A 21,878-nucleotide genomic window follows, 5' to 3' on the forward strand; every position below is an offset into this window, starting at 1 on the left:
TGATGGGGGAAAGAATAATTTTTTTTTCAAGTATCACAATGTTTATTGATAGATACAAGTATATAAAATCAGGGCATGAAAATGACTTGATAAATTAAGTAGACTTAATTTCAATACTATAATAAGAGGGACCAATTCAAATTCTCACCATTTGTTTCACACCCACAAAAACCACTTCAAGGGTGTTAACGATCTCTCAAAACTGATCAGTTTTGTGCAAGTAAACCATGTTTCTTTTTAAAAAGACTTGTGCACTTGCCCAGGCTCAAGGGAAAGAATAATTTTGTCTCAAAATGCGATTTAGTTAATTTCAGCCAGTGAGTAATAAAAGAAAAAAGTAGGGGGTCAGGCGGTAGCGCAGCGGGTTAAGCGCACATGGTGCGAAGCGCAAGGACCAGCTCAAGAATCCTGGTTTGAACCCCTGGCTCCCCACCTGCAGGGGGGGTCGCTTCACAAGCGGTGAAACAGGTCTGCAGGTGTCTATCTTTCTCTCCCCCTCTGTCTTCCCCTCCTTTCTCGACTTTTCTCTGTCCTATGCAACAACAACATCAGTGGCAACAATAATGACAATAGCAAGGGCAACAAAATGGGAAAAAATGGCCTCCAGGACCAGTGGATTTGTAGTGTAGGCACTGAGCCCCAGCAATAATCCTGGAGGCAAAAAAAAAAAAAAAGAAAAGAAAAGAAGTAATAGGTTGAATTTAGAGGGAAGCAAGAGTACTATTATCACTGGGACACCTTTCTAAAAACTCTGGAATCATTTATATTTTACTAGACTTTCACTTTAATATCAACTTAATCACATGGTAACATAGAAGTTCTTTCTTTCTGTTACTGATAACTAGGCTCTTTTTAATCTTAATAGCTCTAGGTATTTCTTAATTTTTGGATGGTTTGAAAGGAAAAAGCCAGGTTTAGAGTTACTATTCCTTTTTATTATTAGTGATGTGCTTAAAGAAAGCTATATAGCAATTTGATCTCCTTGCATTATCATTCATTTTTAAGGGATTAGCATGATCTAGTCACATTTTGAAAAATATAGATGGAGACATTAATGAAATAAATTAAGTAGTTCATAGCTAGCCTTTAAAACAATTAAACAGAACAAAGAAAAACTGAATATTCACAGCATATGTAGCAATAGTATCACAGAGTATAATTTCCTTTTAGTCTTGTTTGTAGCATGGTTTTCAGTGTGTGTGTGTGTGTGTGTGTGTGTGTGTGTGTGTGTGTGTGTTTTCTATGACCCTCCATCAACAATGTCAGAAAGTCATGGGGTCATTTATGAACAAGAAAAGACTCAAACTGGAGTTGGTGTATTGCACCAAAATAAAAGACTCTGGAGTGGGTTGGGAGGGAGAGTACAGGTCCTAGAAAAGGATGACAGAGTACCTAGTGGTGGTTGTGTTGTTATGTGGAAAACTGAGAAATGTTATGCATGTACAAACTATTGTATTTACTGTCAAATGTAAAACATTAATTCCCCAATAAAGGAAAAAAAACTCAGTATTCACACTAAAACCATTGTACTTATGAAATATTAGCCATTCACATGAGGAAAATATTGTCCATTCTGAAAGTTAAGTAAGAGAAATATTTAATCCTAAACTAAGAAAATTTTTAAATGCTTTCTGTAACTGTTCCGAAGAGAATTTTGTGTAAGCAATAATGTAATTCACGGGAGTCGGGCAGTAACACAGCCAGTTAAGCACACGTGGCACAAAGCCCAAGGACTGGTGTGAGGATCCTAGTTCGAGCCCCTGGCTCCCCACCTGCAGGGGAGTCGCTTCACAAATGGTGAAACAGGTCTGCAGGTGTCTATCTTTTTCTCTCCCCCTATGTCTTCTCCTCCTCTCTCTGTCCTATCCAACAGTGACATCAATAACAACAACAACAATAACTACAACAATAAAACAACAAGGGCAACAACAGGGAATAAATAAATAAATGTTTTTTAAAAGAATATAATTCACTTCAGAGAAAAGCAGGTCTATGGCCATAACACCCCTGAACATGCCAAATCTCATCAGAGAAAAGCAGTAAATCTGACTGAGAAATAGCTTATAATACCTTGTATATAATCTGAGTTATATAAGTGTCAACTATATTTCTTTTCTTTTTTGCTCCAGGGTTATTACTGGGGTTTCATGCCTGCACTATGAATCCACTGCTCCTGTGGCCTTTTTTTTTTTTTTTGGATAGTACAGAGAGAAATTGAGAGGAGAGGGGAAGATAGAGAGGGAGAGAGAAAGACACCTAAAGACCTGCTTCACAGCTTGTGAAGTGACCCCTCTGCAGGCGGGGAGTCAGGGGCTCGAACCAGAATCCTTATGTGGGTCCTTATATTTCATACTATGTGTGCTTAATACAGTATGCCACCACCTTGTCCCCAATGACTGTATTTCTTTTATACAATATAGAGCAAATGACAGATTTTGTCTTAGCACAGTGTTAGTATGCAGTTTTCAGAAAACTAAAACCAAGTAGCACCTTCAAAAGACTTTACTTGTTAAGTCTTCCAAATTTCAAATATGATAAAGAAATTTAAATATCTCCAGTAAAGATGGCACTAAAGTCAACACCCCAACCACTGTACTCTTTCTTTGTTTTTAAGTTTGATACACAGGTCAGTAAAACATTTCACTTGGATAGTATGCTCCTTTGCCACATGCACTACCCAGTTTCAAGCCAGGGCCTTATACAAGTATGACTTCCTTCAGGACCACTTTTTCATTCAGATAGAGAGAAAATGATTCAAGTACAAGAGCTTCCTCCAATGCCATATCAACTTTCATATGGTGCCAAGGTTCAAACCTGGGTCTCACATATGGCAAGGCAGATGCCCTACACAGTGAGCTAGCTCTCCAATCCCTATCAGTATAAATGGCATTCCTGTAACATAAAAGTGAAATATTTCTTGGTAAGCACACTCTTTTTTCACTCATTTTCCCTGTCTCCTGCAAACACACACACAAGTACACTGCCTAATGTCCTATACTCCTATGTCCTACTGGCAAGCACACACTATGATATCCTGCCCTTTTAAGAGCAGGAAGCTCCCTGAGCTCCCTGCAATTTATTCACAGCCCACCTCTTCAGTCTCTTCTGCCCTTTACACTGTGCCACTTTACTTCTGTTTTTATTTCTCCTCCCCTTTGGCCTAGAAAAGCTTTAAAAGACATCCCAGGGAGTCAGGCAGTAGCGCAGCAGGTTAAGCGTAGGTGGTGCAAAGCACAAGGAGCGGCATAAGGATCCTGGTTCGAGCCTCTGGCTCCCCACCTGCAGGGAAATCGCTTCACAGGCGGTGAAGCAGGTCTGCAGGTGTCTATCTTTCTCTCCCCCCTCTCTGTCTTCCCCTTCTCTCTCCATTTCTCTCTGTCCTATCCAACAATGTTGACAACAATAATAACTACAACAATAAAACAACAAAAGAGAATAAATAAATAAATAAATATTAAAAAAAAAAAAGACAGCCCAGGTTCCTTAATAAGATCTTCAATAAGAAGATCCGATATAAACAGAAATTTTCATTCTTTCAGTAAGTTTCCATAGTGGACTATTGAAAAAATTAGTGGATAAAATGCAGTTTAAGGCTTATCTATAACCAGAGTATCCTATCCTGAGTTGTTATATATGCATTTAGAGTTGACAATGATCTCCAGATAATGTGCATAACTGTGAACATATATCAAAAAGGAATGCAGTAGGCTAGATGTTTAGTATTTTTGTTTTGTATTTTGCTTTTGCTACACTTTTAGCTGATTATTTTACACTGTATTTATAAAATATTTACAGAAGTACAATATAATGAACCCTTATAAACTCTCTATTAATAATGAATTCCCTATCCACACCCAGTATCAACAGCTATCAACACACCCATTTAGTTTCACCCATATGACTAGCACCCCCCGTGGATCATTTTCAATTTTTGCAGATACTTCAAATATAATTATCTCAACTATGTTTCTATACATTTTTTAGTTTCCAACATATAACAATGAAATAATTTCCCATTATTACATATGTAATTAGTTGTCAACTTTCTCTGATCACCTTAAAAATGTATTCAAATCAGTATCAAAACAAGATGAGCACAAGAGTTGCTAGATCCCTTAAGTCTTTTAAAATCAACCCCAAGTTTCCCCTTTATTTTTGTATAGTAATTTACCATTTGAAAATATCATTGTCTTATTTTGAAGGTTCCTATGACTTGAGATAAAGAAGGGTTTTGTACACATAAAGTAAGTAATATGATAACCTCTTTTTGTTGCTTGTAATGACAAGAGGGTACTTCAGGATGGTTGGAAAATGTTTGTTTAAAATATAAGAATCATGAGATGTTAAATTCAACAGCTGTGGGGCCATGCAGTGGTGTACTAGATAAAGCACACACGCTACCATGTGCAAGGACTCAGGTAGAAGCCCCCAGTGCTAACCTTCGGGGGGAGGCTCTATGAGTGATGAAGCAATGCTGCAGGTGTCTCACTATCTCTCTCCCTATTTATTCCACTTTCCTTCTCAATTTCTCTCTTGTATCAAAAATTAAATTAAAAAGTCAAAAGTCATTATAAGAATGTTTAAAAATAAGAAGAAAACAAGTATTTGCAATGATTTGATTTTTCATTTATGCCTAGATATACACAGTATGCCCCTGGAGAATGGTTTTTAAAAATTTACAAGTATTGGGGCCAGGCAATGGCATATCCAGTTGAGTGCACACTTTACCATAAGCAAGGACCAGGGTTCAAGTTCCCAGTCCCCACCTGCAGGGGGGAACCTTTATGTGCTGTGAAGCCTCTGCTGCAGATCTTTCCCTCTTCCCTTTTTTTTTTTTTTTTTTTGCCTCCAGGATTATTGCTGGGGCTCAGTGCCTGTACCATGAATCCACTGCTCCTGGAGGCCATTTTTTCCCCCTTTTGTTGCCCTTATTGTTGTAGCCTTGTTGTGGTTATTTTTTCCCCTCATTTTTGTTGCCCTTGTTGCTCTTGTTGCTATTATTATTGTTATTAATGCTGTTGTTGTTGGATAGGACAGAGAGAAATGGAGAGAGGAGGGGAAGACAGAGAGGGGGAGAGAAAAATAGACACCTGCAGACCTGCTTCACCGCCTGTGAAGCGACTCCCCTGCAGGTGGTGAGCCGGGACTTAAGCCGGGGGCTTGAACCAGGATCCTTACGCCGCTCCTTGAGCTTTGTGCCACCTGCGCTTAACCCGCTGCGCTACCGCCGACTCCCCCCTTCCCTTCTATCTCCTCTTCCTCTCCTCTCAATTTCTATCCAAAATTAATAAGAAAAAAATCTTAAAAGAAAATTTTTTTTTAATTATTAGTATTGGGCTAAAGAGGTGACTACGCATTAGAGCAAGGGACCTGCATACCCAAGACCTTAGGTTTTAACCCTGACACTACCAAATTCCTGAGCCGAGTGGTGCTCTGGTCGCTTTGTCTCTCATAAAATAGATTTTTTTCAATATTGTATATTTTAATGAATGATAGAAAGAGAAAGGCAGAGTACTGCTCAACTCTGCCTTGGACCTCAGCGATTGGACCTCGGAACTCAGAGCCTCAGGCATGAAAGTTTTTTGTTGAACTATTATGCTGTCTCTCTATCCCAAAATAAAATTTAAAATCTCTAGATTTAACATTTGTAAATTTTAAAACTAAAATGATAGTAGAACTTGCTTTTATAACAGCTATTCTTAGTAAGAATGTAAAGACTGAAAGTTATTTGACTTCAGATTGTCCTCAATATGGATGTCACGGTCTGATGGAAAAAGATATTTCTCTCCAAAAGACTGAATGATATGTGTGTAAACTAGTTAGTCCTCATCTAGCAATCATATACAGATATACAAGGCAATTTTGTGGAACAAGGGGGGAACGTTTGGCTCTATAAGACTTTCAACCTCACTCATACAAATGCATTCATTATCCTAAATTTTATTCACAATATACTTCAAATACTAAGGTATACAGAGCTAGGTAAGTAAACAAATCATTGTAAACGTGTAGACTTCCTAGTAACCTCTAGCACACAGCTCACAGAAATACTTCCATTATAATCCCCAGGAAACTGAGTCTGTTGCTACAGGAGTGTAACTATCACATCAGAAGAGAAACAGCCCTGGAGCAGTGGGCAAGGCACCACCTACCAGAGACCTGGGCTTGCTGATGGCCACCAGACTACTGAGGAAGTCTTCATCTTGCAGCTGGCTGAAAACGTGGGCGTCATAGGCCACCATAATGGAGATCTCTTCCATCATCTTGCCAGCAGACCTTTCCACAGCAGCAGCAGCTGCCCCGTTCCACACTTGATTATCCAAAGAAAACTACTGCAGCTCACAGCCAATATATACACCCACCTGAGTGCAAGGGGTGGAGTGTTAAAAATCCACAAGGAACAAGAAAAAAAAAAAAAAGCAGCTCTCATAGGCTTGTCTAACAATTTACCTCCAATAGAAGAGTGGTTCTCTTATCTATGAAGGAAGTATACTCTATAAATACCTGCATTCTTAACACAGCAGCCACAAATTTCAGTTTTTGAAATCTTCTTTAAACTTGAAAGAAAGTTTCCTAACTAAAAACATACTAGAGGAAAAAACAACAAAGCAAAAAAAAAAAAAATTGCTTTATGTCCTTGGTAATCAGAAATTTTTAAAACAGTTTTTCTTCTTCAGTTTTATTTATATCAAGATTCTTCTTGGAAGAGAAGTAGATTTTCTTTCTGCTTTTTTTTTTCTTTCACATTCATAGAAAATAAATTGATGACAACCTTTAGTTTTTCAGAATTACAGAATTCTTGGTGTGGTTAACAATTATCTCCTGAAGTATGGAAGAAAAAAAAAAAGATTTTCCCCTCAGAGCATTTCTGTTAAAAAAAAAAAAAGTACCACAATATACAAAATGGAACAGGGACAGCAATAGCATTTTCCCTTTTCCCACTGGGAAACACTCACACACACACACACACACACACACACACACACACACACACACACACACACACACTCACACACACACACACACACACACACAAAAATATTTTAAGTATTTCTTGATTATGACAATTTAGTTTTCTGTTGTTACTCTGAAAGTAACACAAGGGTCTTATTTCTAAACTGGCTAACTTCTTATCATAGATAAAAGTCTTCATCTTTTATTTTTAAGTCTGAGGTATCTTAATTACCCAACTCTGCAGATCGCCATGAACTGTTGGTGCTGAGTCACTAATACTTTTATATACAGCTAGAGAGAGAAAAGGAGCCTCAGTATGCCCAGATGAAAACTCTGAAAGTGATCCACAACTGCAAGGGGGCCTACATAAGCATGACACATAGTGCTTTAAAAAAAATTAAAAGGATGAAGAGGAAGACACATGAAGGCTGCTACAGAAGCCATTTTTTTCAAAAATTCTGTTGAAGTTAGTGCTAATTAAGTAATCCTCTCTTTATGTAGATTATGACACTATGTGAGAAATATTATTTAGACAGAAAATTTTTTAAAAAATAGATACTGGTTGGGATTTTTAGTCCTAATAACCAGTAGCAGTATGATATTATTTAGTAGTTCTTATTTGTTTGTTTTTGACCTATCAGAAAACAAACCAAATTTAGTATGCAATCTCTAGTGTCTGTTTTCCCTTTATATATTAAGGTATCTTCACCTAAATAATACACACACACACACACACACACACACACACACACACACACACGGGGTAAAAATGTCCTATTGCTAGGAAACAGAAGTAGGTCTAATAGGCTTATTAAAAAAACCCCGGAAAATGCATTATGCTAAATAAATCCTCAAGATTAAAACAGCTACTGTGTTTTATCCTTGTTTGAACCAGTAAAGCACCTTTTCTTTCTTTTCCTCCCTACCCCACCCCCACCCTCTGCCCCTCCTCTCCAAGCAACTTTGTCATTTAACCATTATTTTCACTAAGGAAAATTTCCAGCACATTTATCTTCATGCTGACTAACCAGCAAAAATTAGGTGATAATCAGGAGGCAGGTATCATAAGGCTCTGGGCAGGTCATACCTTTTGATCTCCTTTTTATCGTTTCAGATGTACTCTTTTGAAAGATACTGTGGATGTTTTTCTGTAGTCCCTGGCACCAGAAGATTTCACATTTCTCCTGTAGCACCATTTTCTAGATGTGAAAGCAATTCCTCTCACTTTCATTGTTTTCTTGGATATAGTGACTCAGTGCTTCCACACTGCTATCTGAATAAGGTGCAGTGACAAAGCCACCTGTTGTGGAAGGTAAGAAAGAACCTCCCAGAATGCATTACTCCCTGCTGGCCCATGCCCAGGGGCAAATGGGAATTATAACCTCATTTGAGCAGTTGCCTGTATGCACTGGGGGAAGTAGGTTCAGCAACAATAGGTAATCTTGTAAATTAAGAACATTCATATAAACTACAGATTAAGAAAGGTCTGGGGGAAAAAAAAGAAAAAGAAAAGAAAGGTCTGGGAAAACACAGCCAAATAATCGAGTTGCTGTGTATTAAACTCATAAAACATTTAAAGCATCATAGCTACATGAGCTCAATTAACTGTGTTAGAAATATAATCAAAGGCAGTAAAGATAACTTTTATTCCTGTAATAATAATAAAAAGACTAACAACTTCAAATAAATAATTCAGTACTTTTAGAACTCTGAATAAGTTCTTAGGTAAACAATAAGTATTTTAAAACATTTCTGACTTATTACCAACCAAAGATTGTTCTATTTGTTCAGTGATGAGCATTGCTAATAAAATTTCATTATTAATCTAAGAGACCAGGTATGGTTCACAGACTTTCTAGAGCAAGCAGTTCCTCAGTTCAATTTTCACCCTTAATTTTTGTTACCCTTAAAGTGCTCCTCTCCACATTCACTTTCAGAGTCTGAAAAGGAAAACCAAATGTTTCACTTCCCAAACAATTTCAATGTAAACTTGTGGTTCCAATATATATGTATGTATATATATATATTTTTTTTTAAAGGAAGGTTCTATTAGAAAATGTGTGTGTGTGTGTGTGTGTGTGTGTGTTTTACTGACATTTTCTCCAGCCTCAGAATAAATAGCTACAATACTGTCCTCTAAACCCCAGGAGCCCTGCACCCAGTCTCCATATGGTCCTTCACTCCATGCAGGAAGGCTTTCTTTCTCTTTTGCCTAATCTATTGAGTCTCACTGATCCCATGTCCCATCCCCCAACCCAACCCACCCTGAATTGTTTCCATCTGGGTATCTGTAATCACCCTCTTCACACCAGAGAACCCCACTACAGGTAACAGGGCCGGAAATTACCTTTAGACCAAAATGCAGGATGCAGGGCCGACAACAATATTCACTGCTAAAAATTTACCAGGAGAAGATTTATAATACCGGCAGCAGAAAACAAGAGGGAACCAATGGATGGTCCCCAGCTAAACAGGAACTGGCGAGCTGTCAGACTGGGTGAATCACTTAACCTCCCCAGGTTTCAATTTCCTCATGGTCATGTAAATGGAGAGGGAGAGCTAGATCAGAGGTTCTCACGTGTGTTCAGGCAGAGTCAAAGACAATGTGTCCTGTTTCCTTTCACTAAACAGGCTTATTGGGGATTTGCAGGTGGCAAAACCTTAAAATCTCCATCAGATTAAAGAACTAAGGGTATCACTAATCTCAGATATTAAGGAAGCCCTTCCCACCTGTGTTGCTACACGGTGTAAAGACAAATGCAGTCTACTTCCGTGGGGGTGGGGGTGGGGTGGGTTTTCTAATACCAACTTTTGCCCTGTAAGAGGATTCAACGGCAGGTGTTATACTGGCTATTATTTAAGTCTTTCTGAGGCCAAAGTGACAAAAAATAAATAAAACTTTCAAAAGCTTCTCTTGATCTCATTAAAGGATCAAATGAGATTTTTATCAAGGGATAAAATGAGAAGAACCCATGGAAGTATTCAACAAAGAAAGCTTTTCAGAATATTTTGGATTTTATAATAGTCCAGTAATATATACAGAGTCAGTTTTTTTGTTTCCTATAAAGGTAAAGGACCCAAAGTAAAAGATAAGTAAAACCTTAGTTCTCTCTATTTTTTTCTTAGTTCTCTTTAAAATCGCACAAAAGTAAATAGAGAACCATTACTCTTGTGTCAAATTCCAGGCTCTTAGTTCTTTATCTCTTCTATCTTTCCTAGCAACTGCTGAGCAAATTCAAAACCTCAGAATAGAAATTCTTTTTTTTTTCAGCCTTACAACTAAACTAAGTAAAAAAATGCTTGTGGGAGAAATACCTACTTAATATTAGTACTGGTGTCTTATAGCATATTTGCATCTGACTACAAAGAATGAAAGTGAGGCAGATTCCAGATTCTGAAAGAGTAGCTGCAACTTTTAAACAGTTTGGCTTACCTTATTTGTAACTCTAAAACTTACAACCAACAGGTAAAAAATGAGACAAGTGGGGCTAAGTGGCTAACACACCTTTGTTTAGTGCACACATTACAGTTTGCAAGGGCCAGGGTTCAAGACCCAAGTCCCCACATGTAGGAGGCAAACTTCACAACTGATGAAGCAATTTGGCAGGTGTCTCTCTCTTCCCCTCTCTACCTCTCCCTTCCTCAATTTCTCTGTCTCTACCCAAAATAAATAAGTAAATAGACACAGACAAATCCAGGATGGAGTTGCTAAATCCCAAATCACCAAAATAAGATTTAATTACAATGTCAACTCTCCTGAAAATAGAAACAAATCAAGAATCAACCATTTCATTAGCTACAGCTAAGTAGTCTAGCTAAAAAGATCCCTGCCACTCCGAAGGAAAGCAAGGTTGGAAGCTATGATCAATATGGTGGCTCAGGCATGAAAGTTATTTATTTACCTATTGATCATTTTTGCGTAACCATTATGCTATCTCCCTAGCACTAGGAGCTTCTTTCCATCTACTAGATTCTGTCTGGTCTAGGGCAACATTTTCCCATCTCTCTAGAGCTGGCCAAGCAAACATATGCACATTTGATAGGTTAATAGGAGAAGACTCAATATAATAAAATTAAATCTCTAAATATTGCTTTAATTGGGAGTAATTTGATCATTTACATATATCTTCCATCAGAAATAATTTAGATGGGTTAGAAAAGGTAAAATATTGATGATATCCAGCAGCAGGCAAGACCTCCTGTAGTGTAGTTGCCCTCTCCAGTTTCTAGGCTACAATGCACAGAGTTTAATCAATTACCTCTTATTAAAGAAGCAACTGTGACAAGAACAGGGAACAAAGACAGCACCTGTTGCACAATGATATTCATCAGATGTAACCTGATGAACAAGACACTGTTACTATGGGTTCTCATGTAGAAATACATAGTCCTCCCTTTGTAGTTGTATTATAGTAAGATTTTTCCACTATTCATTTGTATTTTATAGAAAAAAGGAAATAACACTTAAAAGGATTTAGAGTAGTTGTTTATCCTGAAGCTCACAATTGACTAACATATCTGGAATCCATTTTTTAAAAAATATTAACTGAGTTTGATTAGCATGATGGGTTAAGAGAACAGTGAGTCTTTGATATCAGCTATAGTGGCTTGGAGCTTTAACATTATCTGTTTTAGTTTTTACAAAAGTACTATGAAATTGGTTTGATTTCTAGCTTCCTTCCTTCCTTCATTTATTTATATTTAACCAGAATACTACTCAGATCTGGCTTATGGTGGTGCTGGGGATTGAACCTGGGCCCAGACCTCTGAGCCTCAAACAGGAGTCTTTTGCATAACCATTATATCCTGAAGTTGGAAGTTAGTTATTTTATTTTTGCCACAAGGGTTATCACTGAGGTTCAGTGCCTGCACTACAAATCCAAAACTCCCAGTGGCCCCTTCTTTCCTTCCTTCCTTCCTTCCTTCCTTCCTTCCTTCCTTCCTTCCTTCCTTCCTTTCTTTTTTTCTTTCTATTTTTGACAGGACAGAGAGAAATTGAGAGGGGAGGGAAGACAGGAGGAGAAGAGAAAGACACCTACAGACCTGCTTCACCACTCATAAGTGTTCTCCTACAGATGGGGAGTGGGGTCCTTATGCATGATGTTAAGTGCACTTAACTGAGTGCACCACAGCCCCACTCCCCTGAAGTTGGTTTAATGATTTCCATTTTATAAAAGAGAAAATCTCTCTATAACAGTTTATGTAATTTGTGGTCTGGGAGGTGGGACAGTGGATAAAGAACAGGACTGACTCTCAAGCCTGAGGTTCAGAGTTCAATCTCCATAGCAGAGTGATGTCTGGTTCTCTCTCTCCCCTACTTTTTTCATTAACAAATAAAATCTTTAAAAAAAACAAAAAAGAAAAGAAAAAAGAAAGAAAGGAAGAAAGAAAAAAATCAAAGAAAGCTATTAAAAAAAAGAGCTTTAAGTAATTTAAGGTCACATCACTAATAAGTGTCTTAGTTAAAACTGAAGCACATGATTACAAAGACTCTCCCACCAACAATGGGTTCACTTTAGGAAAACTATAAGAGAGAAGAAGGTAGATAGTATCAGAAGATCCTTAAATACAAGCTTTTAAATGTCCAGAATTGAACCTTGTGTTTCACTCCTCTTAGTATTTTGCTTTAAGTGCTACATTACTGCTTACTAGATAAAGGAACTAAAAATTTATTGCTTCTAACAGTCATACTTTTTTAAAAATATTTTTTATTTTATTATTATTTTTTAATATTTGTATTTATTCCCTTTTGTTGTTTTATTGTTGTAGTTATTGTTGTCGTTGTTGTTGGATAGGACAGAGAGAAATGGAGAGAGAAGGGGAAGACAGAGAGGGGAAGAGAAAGATAGACACCTGCAGACTTGCTTCACCGCTTGTGAAGCGACTCCCTTGCAGATGGGGAGTCGGGGGCTCGAACCGGGATCCTTATGCTGGTCCATGTGCTTTGCGCCACATGCGCTTAACCTGCTGTACTACCACCCGACTCCCTAACAGTCATACTTTTAAGATATTTGTAAATACAAAGAAATAACTGTAAGTAAACTACTGACAAATGTAATATAATAAAAAATATGTGGATTGTGGCAACCTTTATTACAGGGTCAATCCATGGTGGCATTCATGGTGCTAAAAGCTGGATTTTTTGTTTTGTTTTGAGAGAAATAGTAAATTATCTAGTTGGATAACAGTAAAAAAATACATAAAAACAAAGACTTGAAAATTTTGGACAGTGATCATAGAGAGACAAGGTCAAGAAGATTGTAATTTCATTTCCACGAGTTCATTTCATGTTCAATTGAAAACATTTCCCAAAAAACATTTCCGGCATAAGAATGCCATAACTGTAGAGGAAAGTGCTCCAGTTATCAGGAAGATCACAAAAACACCTACAATCTTTATGCCTTACTTACTCTCCAAATCAAGAAGGTATAACCTTGGTGCTCTGTAGTGTTCAAGAGATTTACTTTCAGTGATAAACTCTAATGTAGTGACTAGCTGTAGCTCTAAGGACATATTCTGTAATACTACATCTTTTGTACTTAAAATATTCATTTGGGAGTCTTAAAAACCTTCATATACATAGGTAAAAATTGACCTGTTTGCCAGCTAACTGGCAAAGATATATAAAGATCTATAAAGAATCAGAGGCAAGAACAGTAGCTCTCTGTCAACAGCAGTTATTGCATACTGGTCTTTCTCTTTCCCAGACCCAGTGTCTGGGCTGCTTTTTCATTCAGAGACAGAGAGGCAGAAAAGAGGGAGAGACACCATGGCACTGTGCCTCCTCTGATACCATAGCACTTCCTATGCAGTGCTAGAACTTAAACCTGTGCTTCATGCATGGCAAGGCAAGCACCCTATCTGGTGAATAATTTCTCTAGTTCCTATACTGCTCTCTTTATATAAGGGCTGACAATGTGAATGAGATATGATGACTATATATATGGCCTTACAGATCATATATAACTATAGATCAATTGTTCTATTTATAGTTACTGCAACTACCAGTAAATCAATGCTGCTTTAAAAAAGTACTGCATATGGAGGCCAGATGGTGGTGCACTCAGTTAAGTGCATGTAGTACTAAGTGCAAATACCCACTCACAGATGCAGGTTCAAGTCCCTGGCTCCCCACCTGCGGGGGTGGGGGGACACTTCACAAGTGGCAAAGCAGGTCTGCAGGTATCTATCTTTCTCTCTCCCTCTCCTCTCATCTCTCTCTGTCCTATCCAAGAAGAAGAAAAAAATGGCCCTAGGAGCAGTGGATTTGTAGTACTGACAACGAAGCTCCATCGATAACCCTGGAGACAAAAAAAAAGTGCTCCATATTATGCTAGGGTTAGGGTGATATCTTGCTACAGACAATTCAATAAAGGGGCCAGAAGCTAGCTTACCTGGTCAAGCACACACACTTTACCATGTGCACAGACTTGCATCTGAACCTCCAGTGATCATAGGGGAGCACCATACACACGTGGAAATTTCATAAGCAGTGGAATGGGGCTGTGATAGCACTCTTTTTATGTCTCTCCCTCTCTATAACAAACAAAAACCAAACAAACAAACAAAACATCCACTGGGAGTGGTAGAATCCTGCACACATGAGACCCCAGTGAAGCCCTGGTGGTCAAAAAATACACACACACACACACACACACACACACACACACACACACACACACACACACACCTTCTATTGTTAGTATTATGAGACCACTACACAAGATGTTATCTTAGGAGTTCTTTTCTGTGAAAAACAATAAATTTGCCCAAAACCATTTTTAAAAAGACTTTTTATTTAATTGGTGATTTAATAATGATTGACAAGATTGTGGGATAAGAGGGGTACAATTACATTCAATTCCCACCACCAGAGTTCCATATCCCATCCCCTTCAATTTGAAGGTTCCCTATTCTTTATCCCTCTGGGAGTATGGACCGAAGATCTTTATGGGATATAGAAGGTGGGAGGTCTGGCTTCTGTAATTGCTTCTCCACTGAGTTTAGACATCGATAGGTCAATCCATACCCCTGGCTTCTTTCTATCTTTCCCAAAAAGACTTTCTTATACAGACAGAAGCATTCTTTGGAAGTACGTGAACTGTCTTAGCACTCTTTATGCAAACTGTCTCTTCTTACTATATTTATAGAAGTGACTTAAAAAAATTTTTTTCCCTTTTGTTTCAACTTCTGCTTGCGAGTGAGATCATCCCATATTCATCCTTCTCTTTCTGACTTATTTCACTTATTTCACTTAACATGAATTTTTCAAGGTCCATCCAAGATGGGCTGAAAGCAGTGAAGTCACCATTTCTTATAGCTGAGTAGTATTCCATTATATATATATATATATATATATATATCTCACAACTTGCTCACCCACTCATCTGTTGTTGGACACCTGGGTTGCTTCCAGGTTTTGGCTATTACAAATTGTGCTGCCAAGAACATATGTGTACACAAATCTTTTTGTATGGATGTGTTGGGTTCCTTAGGACATATCCCCAGGAGAGGAACTGTGGGATCATAGGGTAAGTCCATTTCTAGCCTTCTGAGAGTTCTCCAGACTGTTCTCCACAGAGGTTAGACCAATTTACATTCCCACCAGCAGTGTAGGAGGGTTCCTTTGACCCCACACCCTCTCCAGCATTTGCTGCTGTTACCTTTTCTGATGTATGACAGTCTCACAGGAGTGAAATGGTATCTCATTGTTGTCTTGATTTGCATTTCTCTGACAATCAGAGACTTGGAGCATTTTTTCATGTGTTTCTCAGCCTTTTGGATCTCTTCTGTGGTGAATATTCTGTCCATGTCCTCCCCCATTTTTGGATGGGGTTATTTGTTGTCTTGTTGTTGAGTTTGGCAAGCTCTTTATATATGTTGGTTATTAAACTCTTGTCTCATGTATGGCATGTAAAGATCTTCTCCCAATCTGTGAGGGGTCTCTTGGTTTGGGTAGTGGTTTCTTTTGCTGTGAAGAAGCTTTTTAATTTGATGTAGTCCCATAGGTTTATACTTGCCTTAGTCTTCTTTGTAATTGGATTTGTTTCATTGAAGATGTCTTTAAAATGTATGCTGAAGAGAGTTCTGCCAATATTTTCCTCTAAGTATCTGATAGTTTCTGGTCTAACATCCAAGTCCTTGATCCACTTGGAATTTACTTTTGTGTTTGGTGAAATACAGTGGTTCAGTTTCATTCTTCTGCATGTTTCAACCCATTGTTTCCAACACCATTTGTTGAAGAGACTCTGCTTTCCCCATTTAGTAATCTGGGTACCTTTGTCAAAGATTAGATGTCCATAGGTGTGGGGCCTCACTTCTGGGCTCTCAATTCTATTCCACTAATCAGTGTGTCTATTCATGTTCCAGTACCAAGCAGTTTTGATGACAATGGCTCTATAATACAGTTTGAGATCTGGGAGTGTGATGCCTCCGGTTCTGTTCTTTTTTTTCAAGATTGTTTTGGCAATTCTAGGTCTTTTCTGGTTCCAGATAAACATTTGCAGCATTTGTTCTATTCTCCTAAAAAATGTGCTTGGGATCTTGATGGGGAAAAACATTTTGTTTTCTACTAGCATCAAATGAGATGGTCCTTCAGCACATTAGCTTATAATTCTATTTAGTGACCATTACACTCACCTCTGCATACAACAGCTTCACAGTTCTAAATATCAAAAATGAAATCTAATCAGAATATTCCAACTACTACCAACCGTAATTTCTACAAAGCCTTTTAAAAATTTTTATATTTACTTATTTTCCCTTTTGTTGCTCTTATTTTTTTTTTATTGTTGTTGAGTTATTGTTGTTATTGATGTTGTTGTTGTTAGATAGGACAGAGAGAAATAGAGAGAGGAGGGGAAGACAGAGGGAGAGAGAAAGATAGACACCTGTAGACCTGCTTCACCACCTGTGAAGGGACTCCCCTGCAGGAGGGAAGCCAGGAGCTTGAACTGGGATCCTTACACTGGTCCTTGCACTTTGAGCTACCTGCGCTTAACCCACTGCACTACCACCTGACTCCCCAAAGTCTTTTTTTTTAAAAGCTTTTCTCTTAAATTCCCAGTTTTAGATTAATAGTTTAAATTTTCACATTACAACATGACATAATGACAGTTACAGTGCATGGTGCTATTTTAACTATTCTAGGTCCCTGAAAAGTTTGTTCATTTACGTTAGTATTTTGGAATGATAACTTTTTACAGATCTTACAGATCAACACATTGAACAAAGAGGAATACTGTTTAATTTGTGAAATATAGTAATGGAAATTTCTCAAGAAAAAAAAAGGAAAAATAACTAAAACAGGGTTGTGGAGGGAGTGGAAGGGAGAGGGAGAGAGGAGACCAAAACACTACTCTACCACCTGTAGAATTCTTGATACTGTCCATGATATTCCCAAATGGTACCAGAGTTATAATATATAAACTGAGGGCCTCAATCATGGGAAACATGTACTTTCCCCTCATTGAGTCATATCCCAGCTACTAATACTAATGTTCTTTTTAATTTTGATTTTGATTTGTTTATTTACAAAATACTGCTCAACTCTCACTTATGGTGGTGCTGAAAATTAAACCTGGTAGCTCAGAGCCTCAGGCATGAAAGTCGTTTATATAATTACTATGCTGTCTCTCCAGCCCTAAATATTCTTAAAATTAGAAAATCACATATCAGTTACTAAATCACCTGTGTCTCATTGGTGTAAGCGTTGTATATACATCAGTATTAATTACTTACATATTGGACTATGCATTATTCAACTTTATCAGTTTTACAAATCAGTATCCATGAATTTTAGAGATACAGAATTATTAAGGTTTTTCAGATTACGTTTCTGAAGGTGATTAGATAGAAAAATGCCATCGTAAAACATACCCCTGTTACTAAGGATTATTTTGAGCTGAAGGAAACTGAGAAAATAGACACAGGAAGAGTTGTTCTCCCCCCTCTATCTGAAAGAGCAACATACATTTCTCTTTTATAAAGGAAATTTCCATTTACAAAGGTGGCCTTCTCTATAACCCTTTTTTTTTTTTTTTAGTATTTTTTAAAATATTTTTTTTATTTATTCCCTTTAGGTGCCCTTGTTGTAGTTATTGTTGTTATTGAGGTCCTTGTTGTTGGATAGGACAGACAGAAATGGAGAGAGATGGGGAAGACAGAGGAGGAGAGAAAGACACCTGCAGACCTACTTCACCACTTGTGAAGCGACTCCCCTACAGGTAGGGAGCCGGGGGCTTGAACCGGGAGCCTTCTGCTGGTCCTTACACTTTGCGCCACATGCGCTTAAACCACTGCGCTACCGCCATAACCCTTCTTTTTCAGCAATTTATAGTCCTAGAAACCCAAACTCCTTTTTCCTCTGTATAGCCACCTCTGCAAATTTATTGCCCTTTGTGCTAAAATGGTATAAATTCTCAGGTATAAGGGCCTCTGTGTTTTCACTTCTTTTCTGTTTGGTGACCACTCATGTAAAAATACAAACATCAACAAAGAAATCTATCCAAGCATTCCAATATGCAATAAGTCAGTTTGAAATGAGAGAGATTTTGGATGGGAATAGAATATAGCAGATTTAAAACATTAAAAATAAATTATCTTGCCATTCGAACTGACCACTCACTGAAAGCTAAACTCTATGAACACAAATAAAAGTGTATGCTGCATGTATATCAATCCACCATTAAAAAGACTTTAAAACAATTCAAACACTGAAAGTTAGTTTATATAACTTGATTCTTTTTTTTTTTTTTTTTTTAATAACTTCACTTTTTAAAATGTACTTCAGAGAAATTCAGGAGAAAGCATGGTTCCCAATTGTTTCTATGCACAGGAACATCTGGGTACTAGAAAGACTTAAAGAACTCAGATTCTTATCAATAGGCTGTATGAAGAAAGCGAAAGCAATTTCAACACAAAATGAAAATTGATTTATTAAATCCTCACTCCCTACACAAAGAAACATATATTTTAATTTAGTCTTTTTAATTAAGCCTTTTTTCCCCACTGATTTTATAAGGCCCTCTTTATCTGGAACCTGTGTCTTTGTTTAACATAGGAAGGGTGTGGTATGTTTATTTCAGGTAGAATTTCAACTCACAAGATACAATAGCTCCCTGTGCCCTCGGGGATCCTCTCTCTGTGTATGTCATAGGCCCCAGAGGGAGTTGAATGTTTAAGCAGCCATGTTAAAAGGGGATGCAAATCTCACCTCTTCAGCAGGGCCTCGTAGGAGTAAAGGTCTGTTTAATCTCCTGTGCACAGAATGTGGGGTTTCTCAGTTCTCAGCAGAGCTCACTTAACCCCCTAGGACTAAGTTAGGTGAAAAGAAGCTTCACCTAGTGCCTGTTGAGAATGGTGATTCTCTGTGTCATTATTATGTTAGACCATCTAGTGATGGCTCTAGGTCAAATAGAGATGGAAAAGTTGAGTGATACAGAACATGGCCATTATATGCATCTACCTAGAGTTCCTTTTATCAGAAGGGTTACAGGTAGTTCCTCTTAGAACTATGATATATACAGATATTCCTTAATTTGGCCTAAATTCTGATTTCTTAGTTCTGATTACCACCTTGTGCATTTTTACCTATGACTTCTAAGAAATATTAGTTGTAGGTAGTCGGGCAGTAGTGCAACAGGATAAGCGCATGTGGCGAAAAGAGCAAGGACTGGAGTAAGGATCCTGGTTCAAGCCCCCTGCTCTGCAGGAGAGTTGCTTCACAAGCGGTGAAGCAGGTCTGCAAGTGTCTATCTTTCTCTTCCCCTCCTCTCTCCGTTTCTCTCTGTCCTAACAACAATGACATCAATAACAACAGCAATAATAACTACAACAACAATAACAAACAAGGGCAACAAAAGGGAAAATAAATAAAAAAAGAAAAAAATTTCAAAAAGAAATATTACTTGTAGAAATAAATAGGTTTCTAATACTTCATTTCTGTTTTTTCTCTTCTATGCAAACATGATTGCTACCAAGGTAAAAGTCCAATCTAACATCACCAAAGGTATGAGAATTAATTTAGCTAACTAAAAATTTCTTTGAAAAATTTATATTAAATAGCACCTACTGCTAGTTTTTACATATGGTCAAAGTAATTAATATGACTACTTCCCTAAAGGTACCATCCGTTCACTACAATCCATCGCTTGTGTGCCTAAAAGAAACTGGATCTCACTTATAGTTACATTTTTATCCCCTAAAGTCACATAGACAAAAGCTTTTATTATTTCACATAAGAAGAGCATTTAAAGCCTAAATTCACTTGGCTTATCATAACCCCTATGAGAAAAAGAATCATATAAAGTGGGAAAGAAAATAATCCAGGGGTTCGGGCGGTAGCACAGGGGGTTAAGTGCATGTGGTAAGGATCCCGGTTGGAACCCCCGGCTCCCCACCTGCAGGGGAGTCATTTCACAGGTGGTGAAGCTGGTCTGCAGGTGTCTGTTTTTCTCTCCTCCTCTCTGTCTTCCCTCCTCTCTCCATTTCTCTGTCCTATCCAACAATGACGACATCAATAACAACAATAACTACAACAATAATAAAAACAACAAGGGCAACAAAAGGGAAAAACAAAAAAAAATGAAGAAAGAAAAGTAAATAATCCAGACAGTAACAATATCATATTCTAGATTATAAATCCACTGAGTTCAGAGACAAGCCTGCTTATAGCTTTGACTTTCAACTCAATTTATGGAAACACAAGTGAGCCTGGCACCTGAACTGAGATAATAAATACCTGATGTAGTGCAGACATCTGTTAGCACAAACCTGGCCATACCTCTGGGAGTGAAGAGGAGATAATTATCCAAAGGACCAGAAGATGTTCCTTGAAAGTTTCTGTGTGCATGTGCCTCATTGTCCCTGTGTATGCAACTTGCCTGATTCTTAAAAACTTACAAATTCTTCCTTAAGAAAGCTTCCTTAAGGCTTAAGTCAATGAAACTTACTAAAAGCAGGTTGCCTATAAAGGGTAAAATTTTCATTATCATTACCCATTCAACTGTGAGTTCAACTACACACACACACACACACACACACACACACACACTAAAATAGAAGGGGCCAGGTGGTGGCACATCTGGTTAAATGCACATATTATAGTGCACAAGAACATGAGTTCAAATCCCTAGTCCCCACTTGCAGGGAGAAAGCTTCATGGTGAAGTGGTAAAGTGGTGAAGCAGGGCTGCAGGCATCTCTCTGACTCTTTCTCACTCTATCTGACCTCCCCTCTCAATTTCTCTCTGTCTCTATCCAACAATAAATAAACAAATAAATAAATAAAATAAAGTAAAATAAAAACACCTAAAATAGTTCACTGGGCAAGGTGCATACCATATGTATGTGGCCTCGGTCTGAGTCCCAGTACCACAGTAGTGAAAGAAGCTCTGGTGCTACGGTACCTCTCTGTTTCTCTGAATGAAGATGATGGCTTGGAAATAGTGAAATTCTGCATGTGTGAGGCTCAGGTTTCACAAAAACAGAAATAAAACAAAAATTCTGGGGTGTGGCAGACAGCATGCAAATGCTTATGCAAAAAGACCCATCCCTGAGGCTCCAGCACCCCATACTCTTCAGCACCGCCATAAACCAAAGATGAACAGTGGTTTGGTAATAAATAAACAAACAAACAAATAAATAAATAAATAAACAGCAGTATAGAATCGTGGCATTGCCTCCACTTGCATTTTTTACTCATCAAATGTAATTTTTTTTCTTCTGTTACCAGGGCTCTGGCATATATCAGTGTGGGGGATTGAATATGGAACTTCAAAGCCTTAGGCATGCTGTTCCCCTCACCTTCAAATATATTATTTCAGAAACTCAACATTTCTCAAAGTGAACTCTTGATCTTCCTCTGATTTCTTCAGCTCATAAAAAGGCCTTTGGGGGGCTGGTGCAGTGGTGCACCTAGTTAAG

General features: G+C 37.9%; 1 protein-coding gene across 7 annotated transcripts in view; it reads right to left on the reverse strand.

The window, feature by feature from the left end:
* The window catches only part of RABGAP1L (RAB GTPase activating protein 1 like), a 527,154-nt gene that overhangs the window by 68,427 nt on the left and 436,849 nt on the right, over nucleotides 1–21,878 (reverse strand). The window contains exons 1-2 of one of the 7 annotated variants that reach the window (XM_060197908.1): nucleotides 9,302–9,448; nucleotides 6,153–6,362 (exon numbers count right to left, since the gene is read on the reverse strand). The exons of 4 other annotated variants lie outside the window; for them this stretch is intronic. In XM_060197908.1, the coding sequence (XP_060053891.1) occupies nucleotides 6,153–6,263 (111 nt within the window). In that variant the 5' untranslated portion in view covers nucleotides 6,264–6,362; nucleotides 9,302–9,448. Of the gene's footprint in view, nucleotides 1–6,152; nucleotides 6,363–9,301; nucleotides 9,449–21,878 lie in introns of those variants that run through there. 2 more of the 7 variants (XM_060197911.1, XM_060197909.1) reach the window with 2 other exon arrangements.

The sequence above is a fragment of the Erinaceus europaeus genome, chromosome 9, assembly GCF_950295315.1.
Source record: "Erinaceus europaeus chromosome 9, mEriEur2.1, whole genome shotgun sequence".
NCBI lineage: Eukaryota > Metazoa > Chordata > Mammalia > Eulipotyphla > Erinaceidae > Erinaceus > Erinaceus europaeus.